This window comes from Hippoglossus hippoglossus, chromosome 4 (genome assembly GCF_009819705.1).
Source record: "Hippoglossus hippoglossus isolate fHipHip1 chromosome 4, fHipHip1.pri, whole genome shotgun sequence".
Taxonomy (NCBI): Eukaryota; Metazoa; Chordata; class Actinopteri; order Pleuronectiformes; family Pleuronectidae; genus Hippoglossus; species Hippoglossus hippoglossus.
The window spans coordinates 7594597-7620226 of NC_047154.1; the positions used below are offsets into that span (position 1 = coordinate 7594597).

Sequence of the window (25630 nt, forward strand, 5' to 3'; positions counted from 1 at the left end):
CCAGGCGAGTTCCGTTCCGCGGAGATCAGCTGATGCTAGTGTAAACAGACCAGAGAGAGTGTGTGTGAGTGTGTGAGACAGAGACAGCTGTAAGCGTTAGTTACACACGGTGCGTGTACATGTAGATGTTTGCGTGTGTGTGTGTGTGTGTGTGCGCGCGCGTGAGTGTGTGTGATGAGTCGTGTTTCAGCAGCAGGAAGCAGCTCAGAGTCACTTCGCCCATCATCACATGAGAGACAGCTCCTCTGGATTCCACCTCACACACACACACAGGACTGGACGAGCTGAAGCAGTAAGTGTGTGTGTGTGTCTGTGTCAATCGATCTTATCAGTGTGCTTCCTGTTACAAAGTCACCGCTGCTTTATGCAAAACCCTGTTTGTATTGAAACGCACGCAAAATACATACTAAACAATCATAGAGAGCTCATGCACATAAACAAAGACAATATAAATGTCAAAGGGGGGATATATATAACTAGACATGTATAAGAAACGCACACACAAAGTCAATAGCAAATACTCATAGGTTCAGTGTGTATTGAGGTGATTCTACACCGATAAAAACACAACATTATTTCAAACCAGACACCCTGGATCTCCTATAGGAAGGAATCAAAATAACAACAATCTGCACATGTCCTTATAAAACGTCCTTGCTTTACACAATGCATTCTCTGAAGTTATGATCATTAATAAACCATTCAAAACAAGGCTTGGAATTTCTCCATTTACTGCAATAAATATGGTATGCATCCATATGGATTATCTCAATAACCATGTCAGGAACAGTTCAATTTAGATTATCCAAATAAAAAAAGACTGAGGGGAATGTTAAAGGTCGGAATGTTGTTTACTTCGAGTGTTAACAAATCTCTATTATAAAGCCAAAAACTGTTACAAACGGCGCATGAATAAACAAACATTTTGATTCGCCTGTCACGTTACTTCTATGTAAAACTGTATTTACTGCAAGATGTGTTTATATCGTACATGAACTCTTCTGCTGTGAGGAAATATTTTAGATGAGACTGTTGTTCCTGCTCATGTCTGTTCTGCATAATCTGGAAAAGCAAATATTAAAGTCGAGGGTGGAAAAAGTATTATATTTTAGATCCTTTGCTGAAGTGCTCAAAGTATCAGAGGTAAAAATATTCAGCAAAACAATGCCTGAGACTGATGTGTTATTATATCTGTTAATACAGATGTGACAGTGTGTATATAGCATTTTATTGTTGCAGCTGTTTTATATATAGATTGATAGTTTATTCCAGTGTTTTCCAGCCGAGAGATCGGGCCCCTCCAAATGGTCTCAGTAGAAATCTGGGGGCTTATTGATGGGAGGGGTGGAAAAAAGTTCTTCATCAAAAATAATTTCTCTTTGAAATCTTTGTTTTCTTAATCTTAACTTTTTCTTGTTTTAATTGGATACTGGGATTACAAGAACAACTACAAAACAATGAATTGATGAGAAAAATATTTTCCGTTAATATTCTGTCAGTTAATTAATTGATTGTTTCTAATACTGGTATACAAAGTTCAGCATTAGAAATATATTGATCTATGAGCTCTTATTATTTTATAACATAATAAGATAGCATGAACAAGCATTATTTAAATAAACCCTTACATATGGTTATTAAAAGTGTGGGACATTTTGCGGCTGAAGATAAAACCATCAGAAATCAAGCGAGAGTCTAATAAGAAATGTGATTAAACACTGTGATAAATGAATAAAAACAAATTTTACAGACTGACGATAGAAACATGAAAGAAAATGTTCCAACTATACTGATTGTATAGCATCTGCATGTCTCAGGATTTCTAGATTTCTATCACTCAAGTGATCAGCAGAGAGACGGGTTGGGTAACTGTTAGCGTCACATGCTTTTCTACACAACCTGTTTCTGAGTCAGTCTATGTTTTTCTTCTCACGACATAATGACGGTTTGTGAGTTTTCATGTCTTGTCATTTCCCCTCCCTAATGGCCATGTGATAAACTGACGGCTAAAGACGGCTTTCTCTCTTGTCTCTGCACGCCACAGTTTTGATTGCAAATACACAGCGTCATGTTGACTCAGTCTGTATGAAGGGGAGAGGGAGGGAGGACCTGTTCCTCTAAGTCGGTGACTGTCATCTTTTTTATAAACTCTCATTTAAACGTTTCCTCTTTTCCTCACCACATGACAAAAGAAACCCTTGTGATTTTTCCCTCATGTGTCCTACACAACTAAGGATGATGACTTCTTAACAAGCTTCTCCAGACTGAACACCGGGGAAGGTTTTTAAAGTGGCACACCTCTGATTTGACACATCACTTCAGTTTGTTTATTGCACTAAGGCTGTGATATATTGTCTGAGAAAATAACCCTGATGACGTCATGGTGATGTGAGGTCATCAGCATCACTTACGCTTGTGACTACACATTTTTAGCTGAAAGCCTGAGTTAGATACAACTAGGATTGGAGTTTGAATGACATAGGTGTTCGCCAGACAGGGATCGGGTCTGATAAAAGATGTTATACAGGTGCATTGTGGGAAATAACGGATACAGTGTGTCCTCTCTTTAGCTTGGTAAGTTCAGGATATCTTGGCCCCTGCTGCTTCAATTTTGACGATTATTTTTCTTCTGATCTTGTGAAGTGCCTAACGCAATTCCAGTTTTTTAACTGTGATATAATCTTTATAGTTTTTGTAAAGTGTTTTTTCTTGTAATTGTGTACTAATAATATAAAGTGCTTAAATGTTTGAAAATTACTTTCCTGCTTCTAATGAACCCACAGACTCATCAGTTTTCTCACCAGTGAGCTGCAACTGGTTAGTAAGAAGCATAAACCTTAAATAGCTCCTGTGTTTCTTCTCAGAGACTCTGAGCATGTGTCCTGTGCACTGGATCTTTTTGGATTATAGCTGACTCATGAATAAGAAGCATGTTGTTGTACCATTGCCTGTTTCCTCTGCAGGGGTCCATGGAGGAGCTGGAGCCTGAGGAGTGGTTCCTGCGCTGTGCCCGTAATGGAGACTTGCCGGGGATTCAGAAGCTCCTCATGTCCACGATCAGGGAGGAGACGCGGATCAACATCAACTGCAAAGGTACGTGTACCACCTGAGAATGATATCGGTCACAGTCTGCTGATATGATGCAGCATGTCGTGTTTTCTCAGGTAAGAGTAAGTCCAACCTGGGATGGACGCCTCTTCACCTGGCTTGTTACTTTGGACACAAAGATGTAGTGGAGGAACTGCTTAAGGTAGAGACGTGGAGGTTTTAAATCCTATCAGATCATGCTGTAGGTTTTAAATCACTGCATGGCTAACAGGTGTGTTGCTACACTCTGCAGGCGGGGGCAGATGTTAACTTGCCCAATAATATCGGAGACACGCCGCTGCACAAAGCCGCCTTCACAGGAAGAAAGGTATCTCAACGTGTTCTATTTCCATTCAGATTCTGAGTTTCCATATAATCTTTGCATCTCTTTGTTGATCGTGTGATTTTGTGGATGCATGTATTCATCTTTTCAATTGAGAAAACAATCAATCAATCATTCAATCAATCACGTATTGATCAGGGGGTTGTCATGCTGCTGCTGCACTATGATGCATGCGCTACTGTCATCAATGGGACAGCACAGATTCCCAAAGATGTCACGCAGAATGCAGAGATCCTAAGCATGTTGGAAGGTGAGAGAGACAGTTTGTTTTCTAAGAAAATTTCCCTGAAGCACTTTGTTTGAAATCTTAATGTTGGATATTTTAAAACAAGTTTTTTTGTATAACGTATAAATTATGATGTACTGTTTTTCTTGTGCGCCTCGTGCTTGCACTGACACCAGCGGCTGAACGAACAGAAGAGAGGAAACTGGAGGAGAAACTTTTGGATGCTGCACGAGAAGGAGACCTGACAACTCTAACTCAGCTGGTTAGTGCCAGACACTGACCCCGTTCAGACCTGGTATTAATTAACATCTGTCCTGAGTGATCCCATCACAAGTGGGCAGCATTCAGTTTAGGTCTGAACGCACCCAAATGCGTCCTCAATACATTCAGATGTGGTCTGAGAAGCGTGTGGCCACCTTCCTTTACCTGTGTAAACATGAATGTGGCCAGGGTCAAATATGAAGGACCAACATCCTTTGACCTGCTTCAGTTTAAACATACATCTACGCCTCTCAGTGTTCATAAGTTGATTTGTTTGTGGCAACATATCAAGTCTTGGGTCTTTGCGAACAGAAATGACATACTGTATGTGATAATTTGCATATACAGCGGGGAATTGAGATCTTTTGTATCTTAAGTGGTCACAGGAGACAAATTTTATCAGGTGTGAACACGTGAACTTAACGCTGGTCATTTGTGATCAGGTCTCTCAGGACGGATTGTAATACAAGGTCTGAACAGGGTCAGTGATTCCTGATCTAAAACTCCCAGAGATATGAAGGGATAGTCTCAAACATGCACATTTATCTTACATTTTGATCCAGTAATCAATTTGGGATAATTTCTGTAGTTTAAGAGGTGAGGAAAAGGGATTGTTTGTTTTGTTATTGTATCCAAAATGTTATATTCTTAAATATCTGTGCATTTTCACAAGTGATGACAATTGTGTGTGCTTAGTGTCTATATGGGTAGTCCTGCCTTCTCCCACAGTCCAACACAAGACATGTAGCCCGGGTTAGTGGGAGACTCTGACGGACGGATGGTCGGCCGGTCAGCTGGTTGGTCTATAGTCGACTATGCCCTTTGAACACCAGTGACAACAACAGAATTGGCAATACAACGTCATTAGGAAAAGCTCTTACAGAAAGGCTCACAAAATGAACAGTGGGGGTACAGTGTTGGAAAGACAGCTTGTGATCACAGTGTGAGGAATTTAAAAGTCGTGCTCAGTTCTTCAGCAGAGTGATAAATACCTGCAGGACACTTGGGTCCAGACAACACATCTGTTTTCTCCTTCCTGTGTGATCGTTGCAGCTCAGCAGGAAGAAGCCTCCGGACATCAACTGCACCGATCTGCTGGGTAACACGCCGCTGCACTGTGCAGCCTATCGAGGCCAGAGGCAGTGCGCCCTGAAGCTGCTCAAGACTGGAGCTGGGCCCACCATCAGGAACAAGAAAGGTAAGAGCCATCACTCAGAGTTGTCAGTTATTAATGACTCCTGTCTGTAAAGGATACGACTATGTTTCTCCCATTCAAAGAACAAAACCAACAATAAATTGATTCTAATAACACGTATTGTTTGTGTAGCCAACACCTGACACGTCTATTCTTTAGTACCATGGAGCTTTATTGTTGTACAAACATTATTAAAAGAAAACACATCAGTTAGCTGCACTGTTACACTGGGTGACCTTCTCTTCTATTACTATGACATAGAGACTTCATGTTTAGTCAATCACACACACATTCACCAGTGCATGCTCATCTACAGTATAAAATAGTCCCCAGCAGATGCATTATTTACTGATATTTGAGGAATATAAAATAAATACTCCAGGAAATCCCTAATCCCACCTGTTTTATCAGTGCAAGAAAAATGTACTAACAGTGAGTATGTCAAAGGAACAAGCTGTGAAGTTTTTTTTTTTATATGTCATCCCCAGCCTTTTAAATATTGTTCAATCAAGCAGCACTTTTCCCATATGTGCTAAACTCCAGCTTGTCTGGTATGTCCATAACTTGCAGGCCAGACAGTGTTTGACCTGGCCAGCGATACAGCGATGAAACAGGTCCTCAAGGGCAGTGTCCATCGAGTAAGTGCTCAGCTGATAGTCGACTCCCGCAAATTACTCTGATTTGCTCTTTACTTTCCTTGTGTGACTGCCTTGTGCATTGCAGGACATGAACCGCCATGTGAAGAAGTACGAAGGACTCCTGGGGAAGGTAAGTCAGGGAATCAGTATCTGTAGTGGCTCAGAGAACATGTTTGTTCAGGTTTGAAATGATCCGGCAAAATTTAGCTCTTATACTTAAATATTTGACTGCTTCTACAGACACCATTAGCAAACACAAACTTGTTACAATATGTCAAAGGTCCAGTGTGTAAGATTTAGGTGAAAGGGATCCATTGGCAGAAATTGAATATAAAATAATCCTAGTGATGTTTTCACTAGTGTGTTTCATCTAACTGTTATATTTACATCAGGAGTGGGTCCACTCTACTGAGGCCGCCATGTTTTTTACAGTAGACCAGACTGGACAAACTAAACACCCTTTGAGTTTTTATGACAACTGAAGGCTGCCACGGGTTCTCTTTCATGTTTGGAAGAGGAGGGTGAGGTGAGGGGTGTTCAACTGCAACATGCAACCTCACCACTAGATGTCACTAAATTCTACACACTGAACCTTTAAGTAATCTTCTATATTACTGGGTAATGCACAGGTTTATGATCACCAAATGTAACATAAAAAAACATGTAAAAGTTGACAAAGCGTCAATCAGTGACGATTAATAAGAATGGACTATATAAACAAAGCACTAAACAGATCTGTCACTGCCAGTCTTAAAGATATACTGTATGAAAAGATCATCTTTAAAACATGTAGGTAAACAACACATTAAATCCATCTTTGCATGTTTTTGTGAAGGTATCATGCTATTATACAATATGTCTCATTTTGAAGGTCAATCAGTGTGTTTGTAATTAGAATTATCACATGAAATACTAAACATAATGTGTATGTGAAAGTTGAGATAGTCATAAAAATGAACGAATGGCCTGTAGAATTGTTAAACATGCTGCATGTAGTGTGATATAACTAGTATTAATAGTAATATAGTAAGTAGTAATAGAAGTAGATGGTAATAGTTACTATTATCCCTAATGAAGCCATTATCAGTCATGACTGAAACCTGTGCATCTCCTACTATAATATGTCAGAATATCTGCTGTTGAAGAGTTGTAAAACTGAAAAAGTTAGCTAAAAGCGAGTTATCGTCAAAGAGTGGTGGCTGGTTAATGCAGGTTGCATGGACACCACACTCTTCAAATTATAGACAGAAGGAACACGTCATATTTTAATTTACTTGGTAAATGCAAGTCCAATGTCTTTGGTCTTTTGTCTAACTTTGGGAGTCTGTTGTTTGGTGCTGTGAAGGTAGTCGACACTCAGCTTCACAAGGTTTTCTGCCGAAAACAGCTGCCTGCTGCGACACTGTGTTGAGAGTGAATCATAACTGTTAAGTCAAAAGATGGAAAACCAAAACAATAAGAAAAAAATTTATAAAACACTCAGAAGAGGTGAAGGGAACTGCAGAGTAGCAACCATATATATAAGTAGACAAGTTTTGAATATAAGCATATTGATTATTAAAAACCAACAATGAACTTATTCTGTATCCTGTTAGCAAGTGTTATTTAAAAGCATATTCCTCTGTGCCACAGAGCTCAGCTGTTGTTTAAAGACTATTAAAAACACATCAGTGAGCCACACTGTTACACTGGGGGACATTCCCTCATTACAATGAAACACAGCCAGTTCATTTAGACTCATCCCACTCACTGTGTCCTGCTGAAATATCAGCGCAGTGAATCCACTGCTGAAAGTAGTCTCGGTTGTAATTACCACTTGGATGTTGACGTGCGTGCTATTTAACAGTCAGAAACAGCCAATTATAGCGGCTTCCAAATGACTTGACGAGGGAATTGGGGACCCCTAAAAATCGACTCCAATTTCACTACCTGCTGAGCCAATCAGTGCAAATCTAGATCCAGCTTCCTTGTGTGTGTGTATCAGCTTTCTATGTTTCAATATTTGCAATGTTTCCGAAGGCAGCATGTGTAATTTGTGAACATACTGTATGTCCTTTAACGTGGTTTCTCAAGCTCCTGTGCTTGCTCTCAGCCACTAGTGAAATCAATAGTAGAAATCTGTGAAAATCAATCAATGATTTTTCTCCTCTGTGTCCTCCTGCAGAGCTCCAGGTTTTTTGGCTGGCGCTCCTACTGGGTCGTCCTTCAGGACGGCGTTTTGTCCTGGTACTCAAAACAGTAGGTGCCATCTCTCCCCTTGTTTGTAATCCTTAAAACAGTAAATTTCTCTGCAGTAGATAAATGGAGTGCTGAGCCCTTTTGTTTTGGAAGGTGCTGGAGGTGACACATAAATGGGTTGAAAATAAAAGGCTTTTCTCTTTTATACTCCTGTTGAAAATATGTCATCTGTCAACACAAAAAGTTTCCAGACGGCAAAAGAAAAGAACTAAGCAAAACAGCTCTTTTTATTCCTCTCATATAAAGGTCAGACGCAGCTTCTAACGTCAGAAGGCAAGGCTGCAAGGCCCTCACACACGCCCACTGTTTGGTGAGTCAGCAATTACAAACTGCACAATTCACCGTGTTGAATTTGTGTTTGTGTAACTTTTCCACAACAATTTTTTTTTTTCTGATCCTCATTACCAGATCAGAGACAAAGATAACTGCTTTTTTACCCTCAAGTGCTTCGATGACAGCGTGCATAACTTCAAGGTGTCGCCTAAAAATGACCCGGAGGCAACGAGAAAAGTACGTTTTATTTCTCCTCTGGCAGAAACCTCAAACACTCTGTAACTCTTGTGGGTTGCTCTTATTATAACCTATTGATGGCTCAAAGATATGAGAAAAGTAAAGACTCCAAATTCATTCTTTAAACTTTCTTCTGGAAGATTCCATCTGTGAAGCACCAATCACTGCTCCGTGTAAACAAATACAATCAGGTTTCAATTCTTCACCGTGTCATCTAGCTCAATGACGAAGCATCGAATCAGCTGAAACAACATTTGGAAATCTCAAACAACACAAACGTAAAAGTGTTATTGATAAAAATGTCAAGAAAGTTAAGAGTCACTTTATCGTCCCTGAACTTGGTGAAACGCAGATTTTTCACTATCATAGTATATCAAGATGGATGACATGACTGCTCCCCATAAGTGAAGTGTAACAATCACCACCTGGTTTATAGTAAAGTTTATAAACCCTGCCTCCCCCATGTTAGTGGATGGGACATGGACCCAACTAAAAACCTCAAAGAACACGTCATATACATTTTTCTCAAAGGTTTCTGTTATTTTATGTAGTTCTGATTACATAGATGTTTGTGCAAGTGTTTTTTTCCAGTAAGTTTGGTTTTAATTACTTATTTGATGCTAACGGGGAACGTTAGCATTTGGGAACGGTCAAACATGTGTGTTGGCGGTACTCCAATATCGTAGCTCCCTCCTCTCAATAGATAACGTGGCTCCAAATAACTTTTGTATTCAAAATTTGTTTGCTTCATTTCTGGATAGTGGGAGGGAGTGTGGACGCATCGTCCATCTTTATATGCAGTCTATGATTCAAATAGACAGCTCATGCTCAAGGTCGTTTCCAAAGAATTGTTAGTAACTGAAGTTACTGTGACCACTGTAGAGATAACAGCAACAATTTGTAATCTGAGAAAACCTGACAAATATTGGAGAATTTGTGTAAGTTTAGTTTTATATGATGTGAGAATCTTTAACCTAAATATCTCAAAACCACTCTTTACGTTGCCAGGGTCACAGTCTGTTGACTTTATCGCTTATGTGTTTAGTTTTCAGGAGAAAATGTGTAACTGTTTTCCAGGCCTGGCTGGATGCACTGGAGGAGCACTCGGCTTACAGCACACACTACTGCTCCCAGGAGCAGGGCAGCGAGGAGGAGGAGGAGGACGAGCAAGCGATCTCACTCGGAGCGTTAACAGACTCACTACAGGTGGCTGTGACCAAAAGTCCATAATTAACATGTCATAACATCGAATAGCATGATGCTCCATTGTCACTGAAATAGAACCTCCCCCCCTCGATCCTCCCACCCTGCACTACTTTAGTTAATTTGCATATCTCCTCTCATCTCTATAACCAGGCAGCGGAGGGCAGCCAGAAGAGGCTGGAGAAGGAAGTGGCAGCTTTCCTGTCCATGGTGAAAAATGAGGCGCTGGCAGAAAGTAATACCGGATATATTTTTCAATTACATTTTTTTTTGCACACAGAAGCACACACTTTAATAGTCTGCCCCATGTGTTTCTGTTCGAGGTTTGCTGTGCTTGTGGTTTGTAGCTTCTCTGAGAGCATTCAAAATACAATAAGATATTAACATTTGCTTTAGTTTGCCCTGAAAATCTTTAATTTGTGTGTTTATCCCATCAGGCTTTCCACTTGCTGTTCTGCAGAAAATGCAAGAAATCTGTGAGGTGTCCAGTGAGACCAGTTCCAGTCTCAGCATGTGTCTCAGCCTCTTCTCCAGACAAGAAGGAGTAAGTGTCAGTTTCCTGACGACAGATTTGTGTCAGGGTTTTTTCTGCATAGAGAATTGAGAGGCCTCTGCCTTCATCAAATTTCGTTCCGCCTCCCGATAAAATTTTATTACAGGGGAATCTGCTTATAGTGATCATGTTTGTCCAGGGCAGAATTTATCACTATAAGCGGTTGATTGTTATAAGAGAATTGCGTGGCTTCTGTATACTAAGCAAGAAACTTGAGGGAAAGGTAATGCACACACACACACACACACACACACACACACACACACACACACACACAAAGACTCCGCTGCTCATTTCTCTCTCTTCCTCTCTCTCTCTCCCTGACATGCAGACAGCCAAACACACACAAACAGTGTCATCGGACACATGTAAACTCAGACTGGGGTAAAAAACAAAGAATTTGTAAACTTAGGCTGATTTCAGTTGGTAGTAAATTACTGACAGAGCCAGTAAAACCTTTTTTAGGGTCAAAAACGTGTATGAAAAGACCTTAGCAGACTTATTGGAGCTGTGCATGGCTCCCTGGGTGTCTGCCCAGGAGACCTGGCTGAAGGTCAAAGGTCAAGGTCACTGTGACCTCATAAAGTAGATTTCTTTGCCTCAAGAGAATCCTCACAAAGTTACCACACATATTCACTTAGACTCAAATATGAACTGATAGATTTGGGTGGTCAAAGGTCAAATGTCAATGTTATGGTGGTCTCATTAAAACACCAAGGTCACAGTGACCTCATATGAGACTGCTATACATTCGCAGGGTGGTAATTCTAGTAACATTTTATGTTCTGATCTTTTAAAATGTTCAGCTCTAAGTCTTTTGCTGCCAACACAGTGAAATGAAGGTAAAATGAGTTTTCAAGTTTAAAAATATGTGATTCAACTGAACTGACCTTTGACTGACTATATAAATACTGTAATCAACAGGATCCGTAGTGTCTGTAACCCCCAGATTTATATTCATATATTTTAAACAATAAGATGTAAAGAATAAAATATGTTTTGTTAGAAAGCATCGGCACATTCACTGATGAAAGTGGTTCAGCTCAGTGCAGTGATGAAGCTGCAGTTCTTTGTGTGTGATTCAATGGATTTGATTGTAATTGGTGGGCTCAGTGGATTCATACATACCTCCAGAAAAATGTTACATTAATTTGGTCCTAATGTAAATCTTCATTTATGAAGCACTTAATATATTGTTGACATGGTTATTCACTTGAGTGGCTTTACATAATAAGATGCATTTCCATCTATGTGCTGATGTGTGTAAATTTATGAGTGGTTGTAAACCTAAAGTTCAAAGTTATTCATTGGATACTTGGAATTCTTTCAGGCATTGTGTTGTGAAATTGCAGGACTACTGTACTATATATGTGTGTATGGAGGTAAACACCACTGTGGCAGCAGGGCTTTACTACAGTGGCTCGAGCCCAGCAGCACTCTGACTCACTTACTGTCAGACACTGAAACACAAAACATGCTCAATAGGGAAGAGAAAACGTTCCAAAACGCCTGTATTATCATTTATGAAATGTTGCGTTATGATATTGACAATGTTGTGGTATAGTAAATTAGTTTATTCATAATAAATAGTGTTTATAAATGACATTAATGGACAGGAATATAGAGAATCAAGATTTTCATTATAATGATGATGCAAACTAAAAATAACTTCTTACAGCCACGTTAGCAGCTCTGTGAGGTCAGATATTTATTTGGATACATACGAGTCAGTCTCGGCCGTTAATCATAATGTTTAATAATAATGTTTTTTTAAAACATCAAATAACTAAATAAAACCAAATTTATAAGAAAACTGAACAAACATCAGTGTGATAAGAACTAACTATACTTACTATCTCTGAGAAAAAAATATTCAACATTTACTTTGACTTTTTAGTGCTAATTATATTGAGAAAAGTCTCAGTGTTACTTTTACATTTATACTGATGTATGTGCATGCAAGTGCACTGATGGTGCATGAAATCTAGTGTGTATAACAAAACGGGTGTAATTCATTTTCATCATAATCATCATATCTTATCTCCATTTTTGAAGTCTGTTACACAAAACTTATTTTCCCAACACTAAAGATCTAAGAGTGAGACGGTCACTTTTCTGAACCAGATGTTTATCTTATCAGAATGAGAATTAGTCACTGTCTCCTCCCTGTTTAAACTGATCGGCAGTACAGCTGCTGCCTTTGATGCACCGTGGCGATTGAGTGCAGCAATAAATTCGCTCTTGAACTGCTGGATGTGTAAATCAAGGATTTGCTATTCTGCCTGCCTCAAGCTTGTCACTTTCTGCATCTAAAACTGGAAATTAGCATATTATTATAGACTATACTAATACCAATACCACAGCCCGATTTAGTCAAATCACTAGGTGTTACAAAAAAATCCATCCCAGTCATGATGTTTACACGGACCAACTCGTTTTCCCTTCACATTCACACAACGCGGCCTCATCTCAGAAACAAGAGAGCTGAATTTTCTCTGGGATCTTTAGAGGAGACGGCGCTGCTGGTGTGCACGGAGGCTGCCAGAAAGCCACTTGAGTGTTCGCGGTTTAACACAGTCCAGTGCTTTCAGGTTTTACACCTGGGCAGCCGCCTCAGTCGCTCAGCTGTGCAGCCTTTTGAACTGAGATCCACAGATGCACAGCACACGATAAAAGACACACAGAATCTCCGAGCTCGCTATGAATAGGCCGGGACTCAATGGGAATAACTCAAACTTATACAGTATACATCTCAGTCTGCAGAAGATGCTCAGCAGTCTGAATTAAGCAGGGGGGACGTTCTCTTTTGCCCCTGTGAGTCACTTCTAGCTCCCGCAGTGCTGCTTTGCCCTTCAGCACCCCCTGTGGAGGGGTCAAGCAGCAGGAAGTTTCTCTTCAAAGTTCAGTTTAGTGCAACGATGGCCACCCTCCTTTGTTTCTTTGGAAGTCCAGAGCAAAACGCTGCCTCATTAATGTTTTTAAACTGATATTTTCACATCAGGGTGAATATTTTTCTGACAGGTGCAACTGAAAAAATTAGCACAAATTCATATTATCAACATTAATGCCTCTTTTGTAATTGGAAGGTTTGGTTAATGGTTTATATCTGAGTCCATTACGTGTCATTTGATCCTCTCTCCTCCATGGGAATCATGTTCTCCGGCAGGCCATTTGAGATGTCAGTGTCATGGCAGCTGTACCCCATTACAGATAAACATGGCTTATCCCTCTCTGCTCCATCTCTGCCCCCCCCCCCCCCCTCTCTCTCTCTCTCTCTGTGGGGCTGATAATGAGAGGACAGTGCAGACAGGAGGATCAGTCAGTCAACATGATGTGTATTTGCACACCCACTGCCACCACAGCTCGTCCAAGTCAGCAATATCCGTCGTCTGTTTGTAAAAAGAGTCGGAATAGAAATTAAAATTGCATTAAATCAGGTTTTGAAATGATAAAAAAAAAAAAAGATAAAGTGATGAAGTTCATTGGGGTTTATGTTACTATGAGTAATTAGTGTCTTTCTTTGTGTTACTGCGTGTGTGTGTGTGTGTGTGTGTGTGTGTGTGTGTGTGTGTGTGTGCGTGTGCGTGTGTGTGTGGGGAGCTCAGGTGCGCAGTGTGAAATTGGAGCAGGAGGTGGAGAAGAATAAGATCCTCTCTGAAGCGCTGCAGACTCTGGCCACGGAGCATCACGAACTTGAGCAATCCGTCGTCAAAGGATCTTTGCCACGGAGTGCCCTCAGCGAGGATGAGTTCCACGACGCCGTGTCTGGTGAGTTGACAAGTGATCAAAGGTACTCGGGGGGGACGGAGGAGATTCTGTGACAAGCCCCCGCTCACACTCACTGCTCTGTCATTCACCTGTAGGACACTGGAATACTTTTTCCTGCCGGGGAATGTCTTTGGTATGTTTTCCACTCGTGACGTAAGCTCCAGTGTTGTAACACTGTGTTGGAAAAATCATTTTCACACGAATGCTTTGTTTTTGTTTTTGTGGTGGAAAAACCTGCATGGTGTAAAAAAAGGGCCTGACTGATGCTCGAGGATTTTTCTCTGAATGACTAGAAAACAGAAATGGTTGCACCTGCTGGACTTGATGCTTGTGTTTTGTTCTATATTCAAAACTCACTGGTAAAGACAATAACTTGAATCTAATTTGCTACTAATTACTCGACACTTTCTCTGGCAACTGCTGCAGATGTAAGGAAGGGAACATGAAGATGTAAATGCTGAAACAAAACCAGGGCTGTTACGGTAAATATGCAAAAATTAGGATATAGTTGAAACAGCAATTCTCTATGTAGGATAATCATGAGGAGTCATAGTTTTATTCAGCCTTGTGTCAGCAGGTTTTAGCCTCTTTATCTCTTTGCTCCTGCTGTTCTCTCTTTTAACTTATACGGTATTTTGATGCAGCCGAATTCCCAATAAATTTGTTTTCATTTACATTTGTTCTGTTTATGTCAGAAAACACAATCTGAACCAGTGACTGAAACGCTTCCCTTTACGACTCCATGTTAACCAGTAGTCACTCCCAAGATGTTTCTAAGCTGCGGCTCCGCACGGCTAAGATCCTGATGTTGTTACGACTTCGTCTGACACACAACTCAAAGACAAGAGCTCTGTTTTGTGATTTCAACCATATTTTCTTGTATGGTGGTCGAGCAAAAGATTATTTTATTATATTTTATCTTAATTTCACATTGTGTCCAGCGTCCATCTGAGTAACAAACTACCTCTGCTCCACCTCTGTGCCACTCACAGAACAGAGTAATAGAAAAGACGTAGTAGAAATACTGCCGATTCATTTTGAAACATAGCAGCCAATGAGGGAACTCTTAACGCTTGGTTGGCTGACCAATGGTGGAACTTCAGGTAGTCACATGACGTTCAGCTGACTGCTAGCAAAACAACATATTCCACTGACACTCAAAAAAGAAAAGGGTGCCTTGAACATGTGATCACCAACTTAATAAATAAAATAATCTTTTATATATATATATATATTAGATGTGCCTCAATCTGTTACGAAGAGGAAGATCTTACAGTTGAAAAATTAACTCTGTCTAACATGTTTCCAAAAAACCTCACATTTTTCGTTTCTGTGTTGCAGTTTCATGTTAATGATCTGCCGGCATAAAATAGATATTAATATATTGCTAAGAAGCCAAAACCAAGATGGAAACATCTGCCTGGCTGTTTTTTCTCTTATTGTCATGTATGTGTTGACACTGGTTTTACTATCAAACTGTAAAAGATACCCGCAGATAAAGCAATGTTCCCTCTTGCAACAGGTAATTTAATTTTTTCCGAGACTCAGGAATTGTCTGCACTCGCTTCCTTCTATGTCAAATGTCATTAAATGTTCTCACTGATTGACCTCTGTGTGTTCACCTCTGTCAGAATCAGAATCGGAGATCTCCCTGAGCGGCTTTGAGACGGTGGCCAGTCGTTCCTTTGACGAGGACGAAGAGGAGGACGAAGGCTCTGTCATGTTAAGCAGCCCCTGCGGCAGCCCCACCATCATGTTGCAGGAGGATCACCATAGCGACAAAGACGAGACTCAGCCCAATGGGATCACAAAGTACAGGTCAGATTTGCTGTATGTTTGCCAACACAGTTTCCTATGGACTGCTGACCCCCTGTGTCTTCATCTACCTCTCATCAGAAGATCAACAAAGGGCCTGACTGGTCATATTACACTGTTGTTGTTGTTGTTGGTGGTGGTGGTGGTGGTGGTGTTGTTGTATATTTTTATTGCTGTTTTGTATGTAATAGTGGTATCAGGATGTTGTTCTGTTTTCTCACTGATCTTTTACATGCTCAGGTTTTTCCACGTCACACTGTGAATAATTTAGTGTTAGGTAAGGTTAGGAACCTGGTAGAGGCAGGAGAAAAGTTGTATTGAAAGAACGGAGCTGTGTGTTGGAGCTGTTAAATATTGATGAGGTCACAGTGTAATGCAGTAATCAGTCTGTAGTATGATCCCATGTTGGCAAATCCGTTCAGCAGATTTGGAGTGAAATTGAATTTAAGTCACTATGTTGTTGTGTTTGCGTTTCTCAGAATATTAGAGTAAATCAAACCTATAGGTCAACCTCTGAATCTGTCCCAGTCAGGTGATACCTGTGCTGAATGCAGCTTTGTTCCAGTATCTACACACAAAACATGTTGATGACATTCACTTTAATAAGAAATGTCACTTGAGCCCATTATATGTCAGGAAAATTTACTCTCATGAAAATGTGTTTTTAGAGCAGTAGCACAGAGTCACTGTATTATAGAGGTAAGACACCTGTGTGTAAACGTGTGTGTTCTTTTAGGACCAGCTTACCTGCACCAATGTTTTCAAGAAATGACTTCAGCATTTGGAGTATTCTGAGGAACTGCATTGGAATGGTGAGAATCATGTTTTTATTTGTTTATATGTTGTTTATGTCTTAGTTGATATTTGTGTCTCTAAGTAAAATAGATGACAAATATTATTAGATTGTTGGTTTTGTGCAGGCACCTCAGGATTTTGGGATTGTTCAGAATGAAAGTACAAGGAGTTTGAGCTAAGATTCACAAAAACAGCAGGTTTTTTTTCTTGTGAAAACTTTTCTCAGATTTCTTACATAATTCTCTCATTAATTCAGAAAATCTCTGACCAAAAACCGAGCTTAAAGAGAGGGAATTTTGGTCTTAAATTCATCAACTGGTCAGAAACACGACTCCAGATGAATGATAATGTTTCTCCATCGCAGCTGAATGTGGAGATAGTTCCCCAAACAATGTAAAAGGTGATGATGCATCAGTAGTGATCACAACATGAGGTTTCAATGGGGAACATATCATTATACCTGCCTGACAACAGCATGTTTGCATTGTAACTGTAAGCATGTTGTCATGCCAGAATTTACTTTTGGCTCAATACAGCCCAGTGGGGCCACCAGCATGGCTGCAGTGTGAGCAGTGTGTAGAGTATAACTGTGTAGGTTCCTGTATTTCCAGATTAGGTGTTAAAAGAGTCAGGCACAGTAATCCTCACATGGAATGTCTAAAACCTATTATGTTCATTAATCCTTTATGTTAATATTATATTTCCAAAGCTTTAGTTTTTTTCTTTTTACACCGGAGAAAAAAACAATAGATTCAACTCCACATTTACATTTATTCAGCCAGCAGACTTCTAACGTGACACAAATGATGGGTCTTTTGAAGTCCACAATTCCCTTGAGCCTTTTCAACATTCAGCATGAATATGACATTTTCAAAGGATTTCTTTGTGAAGGGACTTAATATTCCCTTTTTAGTGAAACTTTGTCACTCCGTTCCTCTGACGTGTATTTCAGGAACTCTCCAAGATCACAATGCCGGTGATTTTCAACGAGCCGCTCAGCTTTCTGCAGCGTCTGACAGAGTACATGGAGCACACGTACCTCATCCACCAGGCCAACGCTGCCTCAGACTCTATTGAGAGGATGAAGGTTGTACACTCTGTGACATCCTGGAAATATCATGTGCAAATGACTATAATTGTGTCAAATCCACTTTGCTGGTGAGTTGGTGAATATGAGTGTGTGTGTGTGATAGTGTGTTTCTCTTCTCTCGGCAGTGTGTGGCTTCGTTTGCAGTGTCCGCTGTGGCCTCGCAGTGGGAGCGGACAGGTAAACCTTTCAACCCCCTGCTGGGAGAAACGTATGAACTGGTCAGGTAAGAGGGATTATACAGCTCATGTTTCAGCACTGATTGTATAGCTACTTATTATATAATAAAATACATAAACTGAACTTACCAGATATAAAACTGTGATCGTCTGTCCCCCTGATCTCCTAGAGAGGATCTGGGCTTCAGGCTCATTTCGGAGCAGGTCAGCCACCACCCACCGGTCAGTGCCTTCCACGCTGAGGGTCTGAAACAAGACTTTGTGTTTCATGGATCCATCTACCCCAAACTCAAGTTCTGGGGCAAGAGTGTGGAAGCTGAGCCAAAAGGGGTCATCACGCTGGAGCTGCCCAAGTAAGAACCTGTGGTTGAGTAAGAAAATACTGAGCTTCGTCATTTATCTTCTGTATGTAGTATGTATGGATGTCTGTAGACTTAAGGCTTATTCTGAATGAATTTTGACCTTATTCTGTTTTAAAAACTATTAACTGAGCTTACAGCAGCAAAATCATTGATACTCGCTCTCAATAAATGTCCAAAACCATTTACAATGATATTGTATAAGAGTTGGTGGCCTGGATAAGTGTCCGTGTTTTGTTTTTATTATTATTATCATTATTATCATTTGTATAATGTATGTGTAGTTATTTGAATTTTCAAATTTCGGAAATAGATGCAAAGAACTGATCACAAAAAAGATATTTGAACAAGTGGAAGTTAAGTTGTTTTCTCTCCAGTCACAATGAAGCCTACACATGGACAAATCCTACATGTTGTGTTCACAACATCATTGTGGGTCAGCTGTGGATCGAGCAGTACGGGAACGTAGAGGTGATCAACCACAGGTACGACAACACAAATAAAATGTTTGTCTTGAATGGGGACTATTCTCTTCTAAAGATCATCCGTTTGGAACAAATTGAGCAAAAGCTGGTTGGAGCAGATACAAATATTTTGAGGAAGTCAAGGAACAGACCAGTGTTATGACTCAGCAGAAAGTGAGAAATGTTGTAACAAGCTGTTTTCCTCTCTCTTCACCCAGAACTGGAGAAAGGTGCTTCTTGAATTTCAAACCATGTGGCCTTTTTGGCAAAGAACTGCACAAGGTTGAAGGATATATTGTGGATAAAAGGTAAAGCTTACACTGATGCATCTTGTTCAGAAATTCTTTTGCATAAAAACTACTACCTTGGATAATCATAGTGATATGACAACATTATTGACGTAACTTGTGCCCGGACTGAGCTTTGTTCAGATTTCACACCACACTGTACCACATTGGAACAAAACAAAGGAAGCCATGAGCGTCAGAAAAGACAAGTTCTCCAGAGGACAATTGAAGGACTGACAGTCTGTGTCATACTGCTAATCTGTCTCAATGTTTAATAAGCTTAATTTGTAAATCAGGATTTACTCAGTTGAGTAGGTTGACCATAGTGAGATAATTTATAACTTCATAAGTGTAACATCAGAGCCCATTATACAATAAAATCATTGATTAACAATATACACCCATTAAAATGTACAAATTTCCATCAAACCATCCCAGAAAGGACATGGGCTTCAGTGCAAAATGAAAACAACTAAGGCAGCTGAAGAACATACAGCTCAGTAGAGCTCAAACCTCCACCAGGGCCCAACAGTCCCCTTATGAAACCACATTTAAATTCACTAGATCCAGACTTTTATTTTGATCTGAACCCAATTTCACAGACTCATAAATAGCAGTGCCTTAAACATATCTGATTTATTTCATTAATATTCATGAATTATTCTCTGAGAAATCAAGGAAAATGTAAAAAAAAATAATAATTCCTGGATGTATATGTATGTATGTATGTTTTATATGTATATGACTATTTGTTATTTTACATATAGTTTGGTTGTTCGTTTCGTGGTAATCCGTCCAGTAGCTTTTGCATAATCTTGCTAACAAACAAACCAACATATGAACAAACAGGGGTGAAAACATAACCTCCTTGGTTCGGGTAAAAACAGAGAGGAGCAGATGGTTCAATCAATCAACAAGCAGCTTCTGCCACGACAGAGCCAATGACTCAACATGAATGACTGGACACAAGCAGCGTGCGTAACCACGAGAGGAAGACACAACATGGCAGTGACGGGGAGCCACGTAACAACAAACGATGATAACAAGCAAAGAGAAAGAAAATCTTGTGTGTTTACACAGCATGGTGTCTAAAATCACCCGAGCCTGTGAAGCGCGGCTTTTGAACTTCTTCTTAAATGGGATTTTCAGAAACATCCCCAGTGTGAAGCCACACATCAAAGTGCTAATTTAGATTTTTGGAGCTTTTAAATGCCCGGAATTTTTTGTCTGTTGAATTTCTGAGGCTAAAGCCGACTGATATTATTTTATCTAGTGTTTCCTGAGGTGTTTGTTTGAATATGTATTTTTTTTCACCACAGCAAAAAGAAGCTCTGTGCTCTGTATGGAAAATGGACAGAGTGTCTGTACGTTGTCGACCATGCTGCCTTAAAGAATGACAAGAAGGGGGCAGAGGAGAAAAAAGGCAGCAAAGCGGTATAAACCAACTGTTCTTCACTTTGTGATTATTATTATGATTCATTGTGTGAGTTATGTAGTTGGATGACTTTGTCAATGGAAAAAATGAAGGCCCATTGCTATACATTAAATAAAAACAAATGTACTTACTGACATCCATATTTCACATCAGTCTATCAATAAATATAAAGTATTGCGCTGTAATAACTTAATTAATTAGTTAAAGAGCTTAAGTAATATGAAGACTTTTCATGGCATCATTAATTCTGTTTGCAGGGTTGCAGTGAGGATCAGGAGGAGACTCCTTCACGTGCTACAGACACTGTGGAAGTGATTCCTGGCAGCCAGCTGCTGTGGAGAATCGCACCCAGACCAACCAACTCTGCCCAGGTCGGACTCAGTCATGTGCACAAATAATAATACATGATGACATAATGAAAGTGTATTTTATTTCGACTTGTCTAATCAAGTGCTTTACATGTATTTACAATATATTTAAAACAACATCCAGTAAAACCAGTTCAATCTTTAAAATATATTTAAAGACTTTCCTGTAAAAACATGTTTTTAGCAATGATTTATAATCTCCTCAGGCAAATAGGTTCTTGGGGCCCTGATGTCACACTTATTTACCAGTCTTAAACCATAAGCAAGTGTTGGTTGGAAGATCTTAGATTATCCATATTACTACATGTAATGTTTTAACATGCAGCATTTTATTCAATGCCAGATGTACAGCTTTACGTCCTTCGCCATGCAGCTGAATGAGCTGCGTAAGGAGATGGAGGGAGTCATTCCTCAGACAGACTGCAGGCTCAGACCGGACGTACGAGCCATGGAGAACGGCGACATCGGTAATAACTGTTGCTGGGACATAACATAAAATAATACTCTTACAGCAGTCTGAATATTATTATTATTATTTATACCACATAGATGTCGCCAGTGGGGAGAAGAAGAGGCTCGAGGAAAAACAGAGATCTGCTCGTAAAAACCGCTCCAAGTCTGACGAGGAGTGGAAAACAAGGTGAGTCTGAGAGAGGAACTGGACAGATCAAGTGTTTCCTCATAATTGCTTCAGTAAACAAGATATTATTCAATCGGTTAATGAATGCAGTTCGTTGTCAGGGTGATATAAGTTCAGTAAATTCAGTCTTTGTTGCTGAAAGATGAAACCAGTTCCAAATGATAGTAAGAAACTGATATTTGATATTAAGTGTGAACATTGTCAGCTCTGATTGCCACCTGGTAAATGTTGCTTAAATGTTGCTGGAATTCACATAACTCACATTTACTTATATGCACTTATAGCTACATCTAGTTTGTGTCTAGAAATAAGTAGTTCAGCATTTTAGGAAAAGGACTAAACCTTTATTGGATTTCTTGTTGAGGGTTAGATGAAAAGATGATCAATCTTGTAGCTTTCTGATAATGAAGCTACAACCAGGAGCTGGTTTGCTAAGCTTGCCGACAAAAACCATAAAGGATTAAATGTGTTGTCTAGCATGATTTTTTTTAAACTCAAGTTTCATACATATTTACAAAAATAGATATAGGGTAGCCACATAATAGTGATCCTGAGAGGTGGATTATGTTCACTTTTAACAACGTCAGGTGAGATGTTTACCACTTTTTATGCTAAGCTATCAAGCAGCTGCTGGTATCTTAAATAGACATATATGAGAGTGATATCAATATCCTCGTCTCACTCTCAGCAAGAAAACTAATATCTATATTTCTTACAAATGTCATATAAAAGTCTAAATGTTGTCTCTTCACAAAAAATATTAGAGTGTCAATGTTTTCAGCTCTGATTATCCTCTGTTTGAACTGCTGAGCTCATCTGGCATTCATGAAATGTACTTTATCTGCATTTTTGCACTGCAGCTGGATGTAGTTTCTGTCATTAGAGGAGACATATTATGCTCAGTTTTTCTTTCCTCTAGTGGGTTATAGGTATTTTGTGTATGTAAATGGTCTGGAAAGTTACAAAGCCCAGAGTTCATGTTAAAGGGAGCTTCTCTCCCCCACAGAAAACACTGCCACTGAAACGCCTAAAACACCTCGTCAGAAGTGGGAATCTGGACATTGCTTCACATTACATCGCAATGTCCTGCATTTGAACACCTAGTGGCCCACTAACAAAGCCAGATAAGATATGTCTCAGTTCAGTAGCTGCATCCTTTGGAGGCTGCATTTGAAGACTGCGTCACAACTAGACTGCCCCATTTTGAACGCTACTTCAATTGTGGCATCCTACCATCCCTAGAGAAACAAAGGCTCCAATGGGTGAATCCTTACCGGTCCAACATTTCCCAGGATTTATTGTGCTTCAGTGACAAACTGTTGTTCAAAGAGGTACTGGCACCAGAAAAGTATCTATCTTGATATCCTGAGTATCACGCTTCAACTCAACTGAACAGCCAACGATACACATGTTAAAAAACAAAAAGGCATTAAAACTATCTCGTTGTGTCCAACTGCATCTCTGTTGCTTGGCAACAGCAACAAGGGAAGGGGTGAGCTGGTGACACTGATCACAGAAATCCTCTGTAGATTAGACCGTCTCATTTCAGATTGGCCTTCACTGTCTGCGCGGCCCACGAAGAAGGGGGTCTTCATGGGCTGGGTAGGCCACATCCTCTGTAGGATGCAGTCCCTGAATTGAGACACAGCAACAGCGACAACCGACATTTCCTAAACTAGCTTTAAACGGTTGACCAATCACAACAGACTGGGCCAGCTGGCCAATCAGAGCAAACTGGGCTTTATCAAGGCCAGAGCCTTAAAGAGACAGGAGCTAAATCCAAGTGTTTCAGACAGAGACTGAAAAGAGGAGCTGCAGCATTGGACCGTGTGAGGACAGTGATGTGTTTTCTGAACATTCACCAAGTTAAGATTATGAACCTGAATGTGAGCGTTGTGTCTCATTTAATGCTGCATTTTATCATCATTTTCTGCACTGTTACATTCTTAATTGCTTTGAAAGGTTCAAGCTTAATCTCTATTTTCTCTCCACTTGTCTTGTTTTTCCGTTGCCTCCTTCTCTGATGATTCTAGGAGTCCTGCCCTGGGCCCGAGGTTAGAGCTGCTTGTTGTTTCACTGATGTGTCTGACATGTTTGAAGTGATTGTGTGTTTTTCCCAACTCTTCTTCCTGTTCTCCTGCTTTCTGTTAAGATAGAACAGAGAATCACAGATTTTAGAGACTCACAGTTTGGAGACGGTTGTGATTCATCTGCTCTCCCCTCCACCAGCATGGCAGCTCCACTTACTGGCACTATATGGAATTACTCAAACACCACAGGAGTCCTCCTCCTGAATAATTCCCCTCCCTGCTTTCATGCACTAGAGATATAACAACACAACAATTAATTTTAGTCAAACACAAACCTGCATGCCTGACCTCCCTCACTGTGTGTTATTTGTTGAATTATGGTTTTGTGGCTGCGGTCACTGAATGTCAGTGTTCTTCTGCTGTGTTTTCAGGTGGTTTCAACAAGGTCAAAACCCTCACAACAGCTCCCAGGACTGGCTCTTCTCTGGTGGATACTGGGACAGGAAATACAGCCAGCTCCCAGACATTTACTGATGGACATTTCCTGCACACTGCACAGCGTCCTCTGTACAGAGCAGCATTAACAGTGTTTAATGAAAGAGCTACAATAACTACAAGTAATATGCAAACAATCTACTTAAACTGTGTGGCCTTAATCTACTTTATAATAGTGAAACTGCATTAAATGTCAATAATCAATATTTAGACTTTCTGAAAGGTAAAGTTGTTTGACAGTGTAGCATTTGTATTTATACTGAGAGAAGATAATGGACTTTAAACTCACAGTGGAGAGGTGCTGATGCACACGTGTTTTAATATCAGCTGTCGTCTTTTAAATGTTCAGACTCTAAATGTGTATCTGTGTATATACGTCACACAAACCGTCAGTGACCTCATTCATATTTCCTCTCAAGACCACTTACAGTTCATTTAATGTGATGTTAAAGGTGTCAGTCATCTCTCCTTATGTCTTTTACCTTAGGAAACAATTAGGTGTATAAAACATACATTAGAAAAATACAGTATAATTTCTATATCACTACTACACATGTATTATGACTTTAAGAATGGACTGGCACATGTTTTGGTTGTTTTTATCATTTTGTCCACTGAGGCCTTCAACTGTGATGCTCCATACACCTTTCACACATGAAAGAATTGACTTTTATAAAGAGGTCTATTATAATGTTTTGCTGTAATGTAAAAATCTGTGTATCATACAATCTGTCAGACAGACTGAGACAAAGTTGGTTGGGGGTGATTAGGTCAAATGATGAAAAATCATCAATCATCAATAAATCCCTTCAGTGTATTCATGTATGTGTTTACTTTTGATGTTAGGTTTGACAGGAGCGCAGGACAAATTTCAGAGGAATCTGAAAATAAAGTGTGATCTGATCAAAAGGCTTCTGTAACAACAAGATATCTTTTTTTTAAAGCTGAGCTCAGACCTGCATCCAGCTGTTAACCTGGAGACTAGACAGACATGGTGTAATCCAGTGGAACACTTTGCCCCTCACTATTCAGTTTTACAAAATGTGTAATGCAACAAATTAAATAAATGTGTAGCCTATAGGAGAAAGCCCTCGTGTATGTGCTAATGGAGTTTAATCAATTACATCAACATTTTCATGCTTTCATGAGCAGTTAGAACCAACATGTGGCTTCTGATCAGGGAACAATACTTAAATAATAATATGAATGAATAAAACAAATGCTCCAGCATTAAAGGGGCAGTTTACTTCTTAATATTTAGTAAATGCAGTTTACCTTTGCTTTTTGCTGTTAGAGATGGAGCCTACGGAGATCAGCCTGAGGAAGCTACTACTGAAGCTTCTGAGCACAAGGTTTTTAGTGTCTGGTTAATATTTGCAAATCCCACTGCATAAGGATTAAGTGTTTTTAATCACTCGCAGCAACGGTAAGTGAAGAGTCAAGTGCTTTTGCTGTTTTGTGGTGAAAAGAGAAGCAAGTGCAGCTGTTGTCGTCCTAGTGAAGTGAAGTGCAGACACTAAGTGGATCATGTTATTCTTTGAACATGATCTCTTTTTTCTCCTCTCTGTACAGCATGGACGGCCCATATTGTTAATATTTCTTCTAAAGGAGTCAAATTATACAGATCTTTAAAATGACCACAAAGAAACAGAAA

General features: G+C 39.8%; 1 protein-coding gene across 2 annotated transcripts; it reads left to right on the top strand.

The window, feature by feature from the left end:
• Window positions 1-24886, top strand: osbpl1a (oxysterol binding protein-like 1A). Of its 2 annotated transcripts, XM_034583187.1 has the most exons (29): window positions 1-292; window positions 2964-3093; window positions 3165-3250; window positions 3341-3415; window positions 3569-3680; window positions 3833-3918; window positions 4971-5115; window positions 5683-5750; window positions 5836-5880; window positions 7915-7988; window positions 8235-8298; window positions 8397-8498; window positions 9576-9704; window positions 9855-9936; window positions 10139-10245; window positions 13860-14022; window positions 15654-15840; window positions 16574-16649; window positions 17585-17719; window positions 17848-17945; window positions 18069-18251; window positions 18635-18742; window positions 18940-19029; window positions 20328-20442; window positions 20701-20814; window positions 21155-21278; window positions 21361-21451; window positions 23485-23505; window positions 23913-24886. In XM_034583187.1, exons 1-29 carry the CDS (start codon window positions 230-232, stop codon window positions 24013-24015), a joined length of 2976 nt encoding a protein of 991 aa, XP_034439078.1. In that variant the 5' UTR covers window positions 1-229; the 3' UTR covers window positions 24016-24886. The 2 variants fall into 2 exon arrangements, with proteins under 2 accessions (XP_034439078.1, XP_034439079.1); XM_034583188.1 differs by lacking the exon at window positions 23485-23505.
• The last annotated feature ends 744 nt before the right edge of the window (window positions 24887-25630 follow it).

Excerpts from the sequence above, each read along its gene's own strand:
- osbpl1a (XM_034583187.1), top strand. The coding sequence starts at position 230 with ATGAGAGACAGCTCCTCTGGATTCCACCTCACACACACACACAGGACT. Across the intron at positions 17,946-18,068 it reads GAAACGTATGAACTGGTCAG|AGAGGATCTGGGCTTCAGGC; the intron begins GTAAGAGGGATT and ends CTGATCTCCTAG. Across the intron at positions 19,030-20,327 it reads GGATATATTGTGGATAAAAG|CAAAAAGAAGCTCTGTGCTC; the intron begins GTAAAGCTTACA and ends TTTTCACCACAG.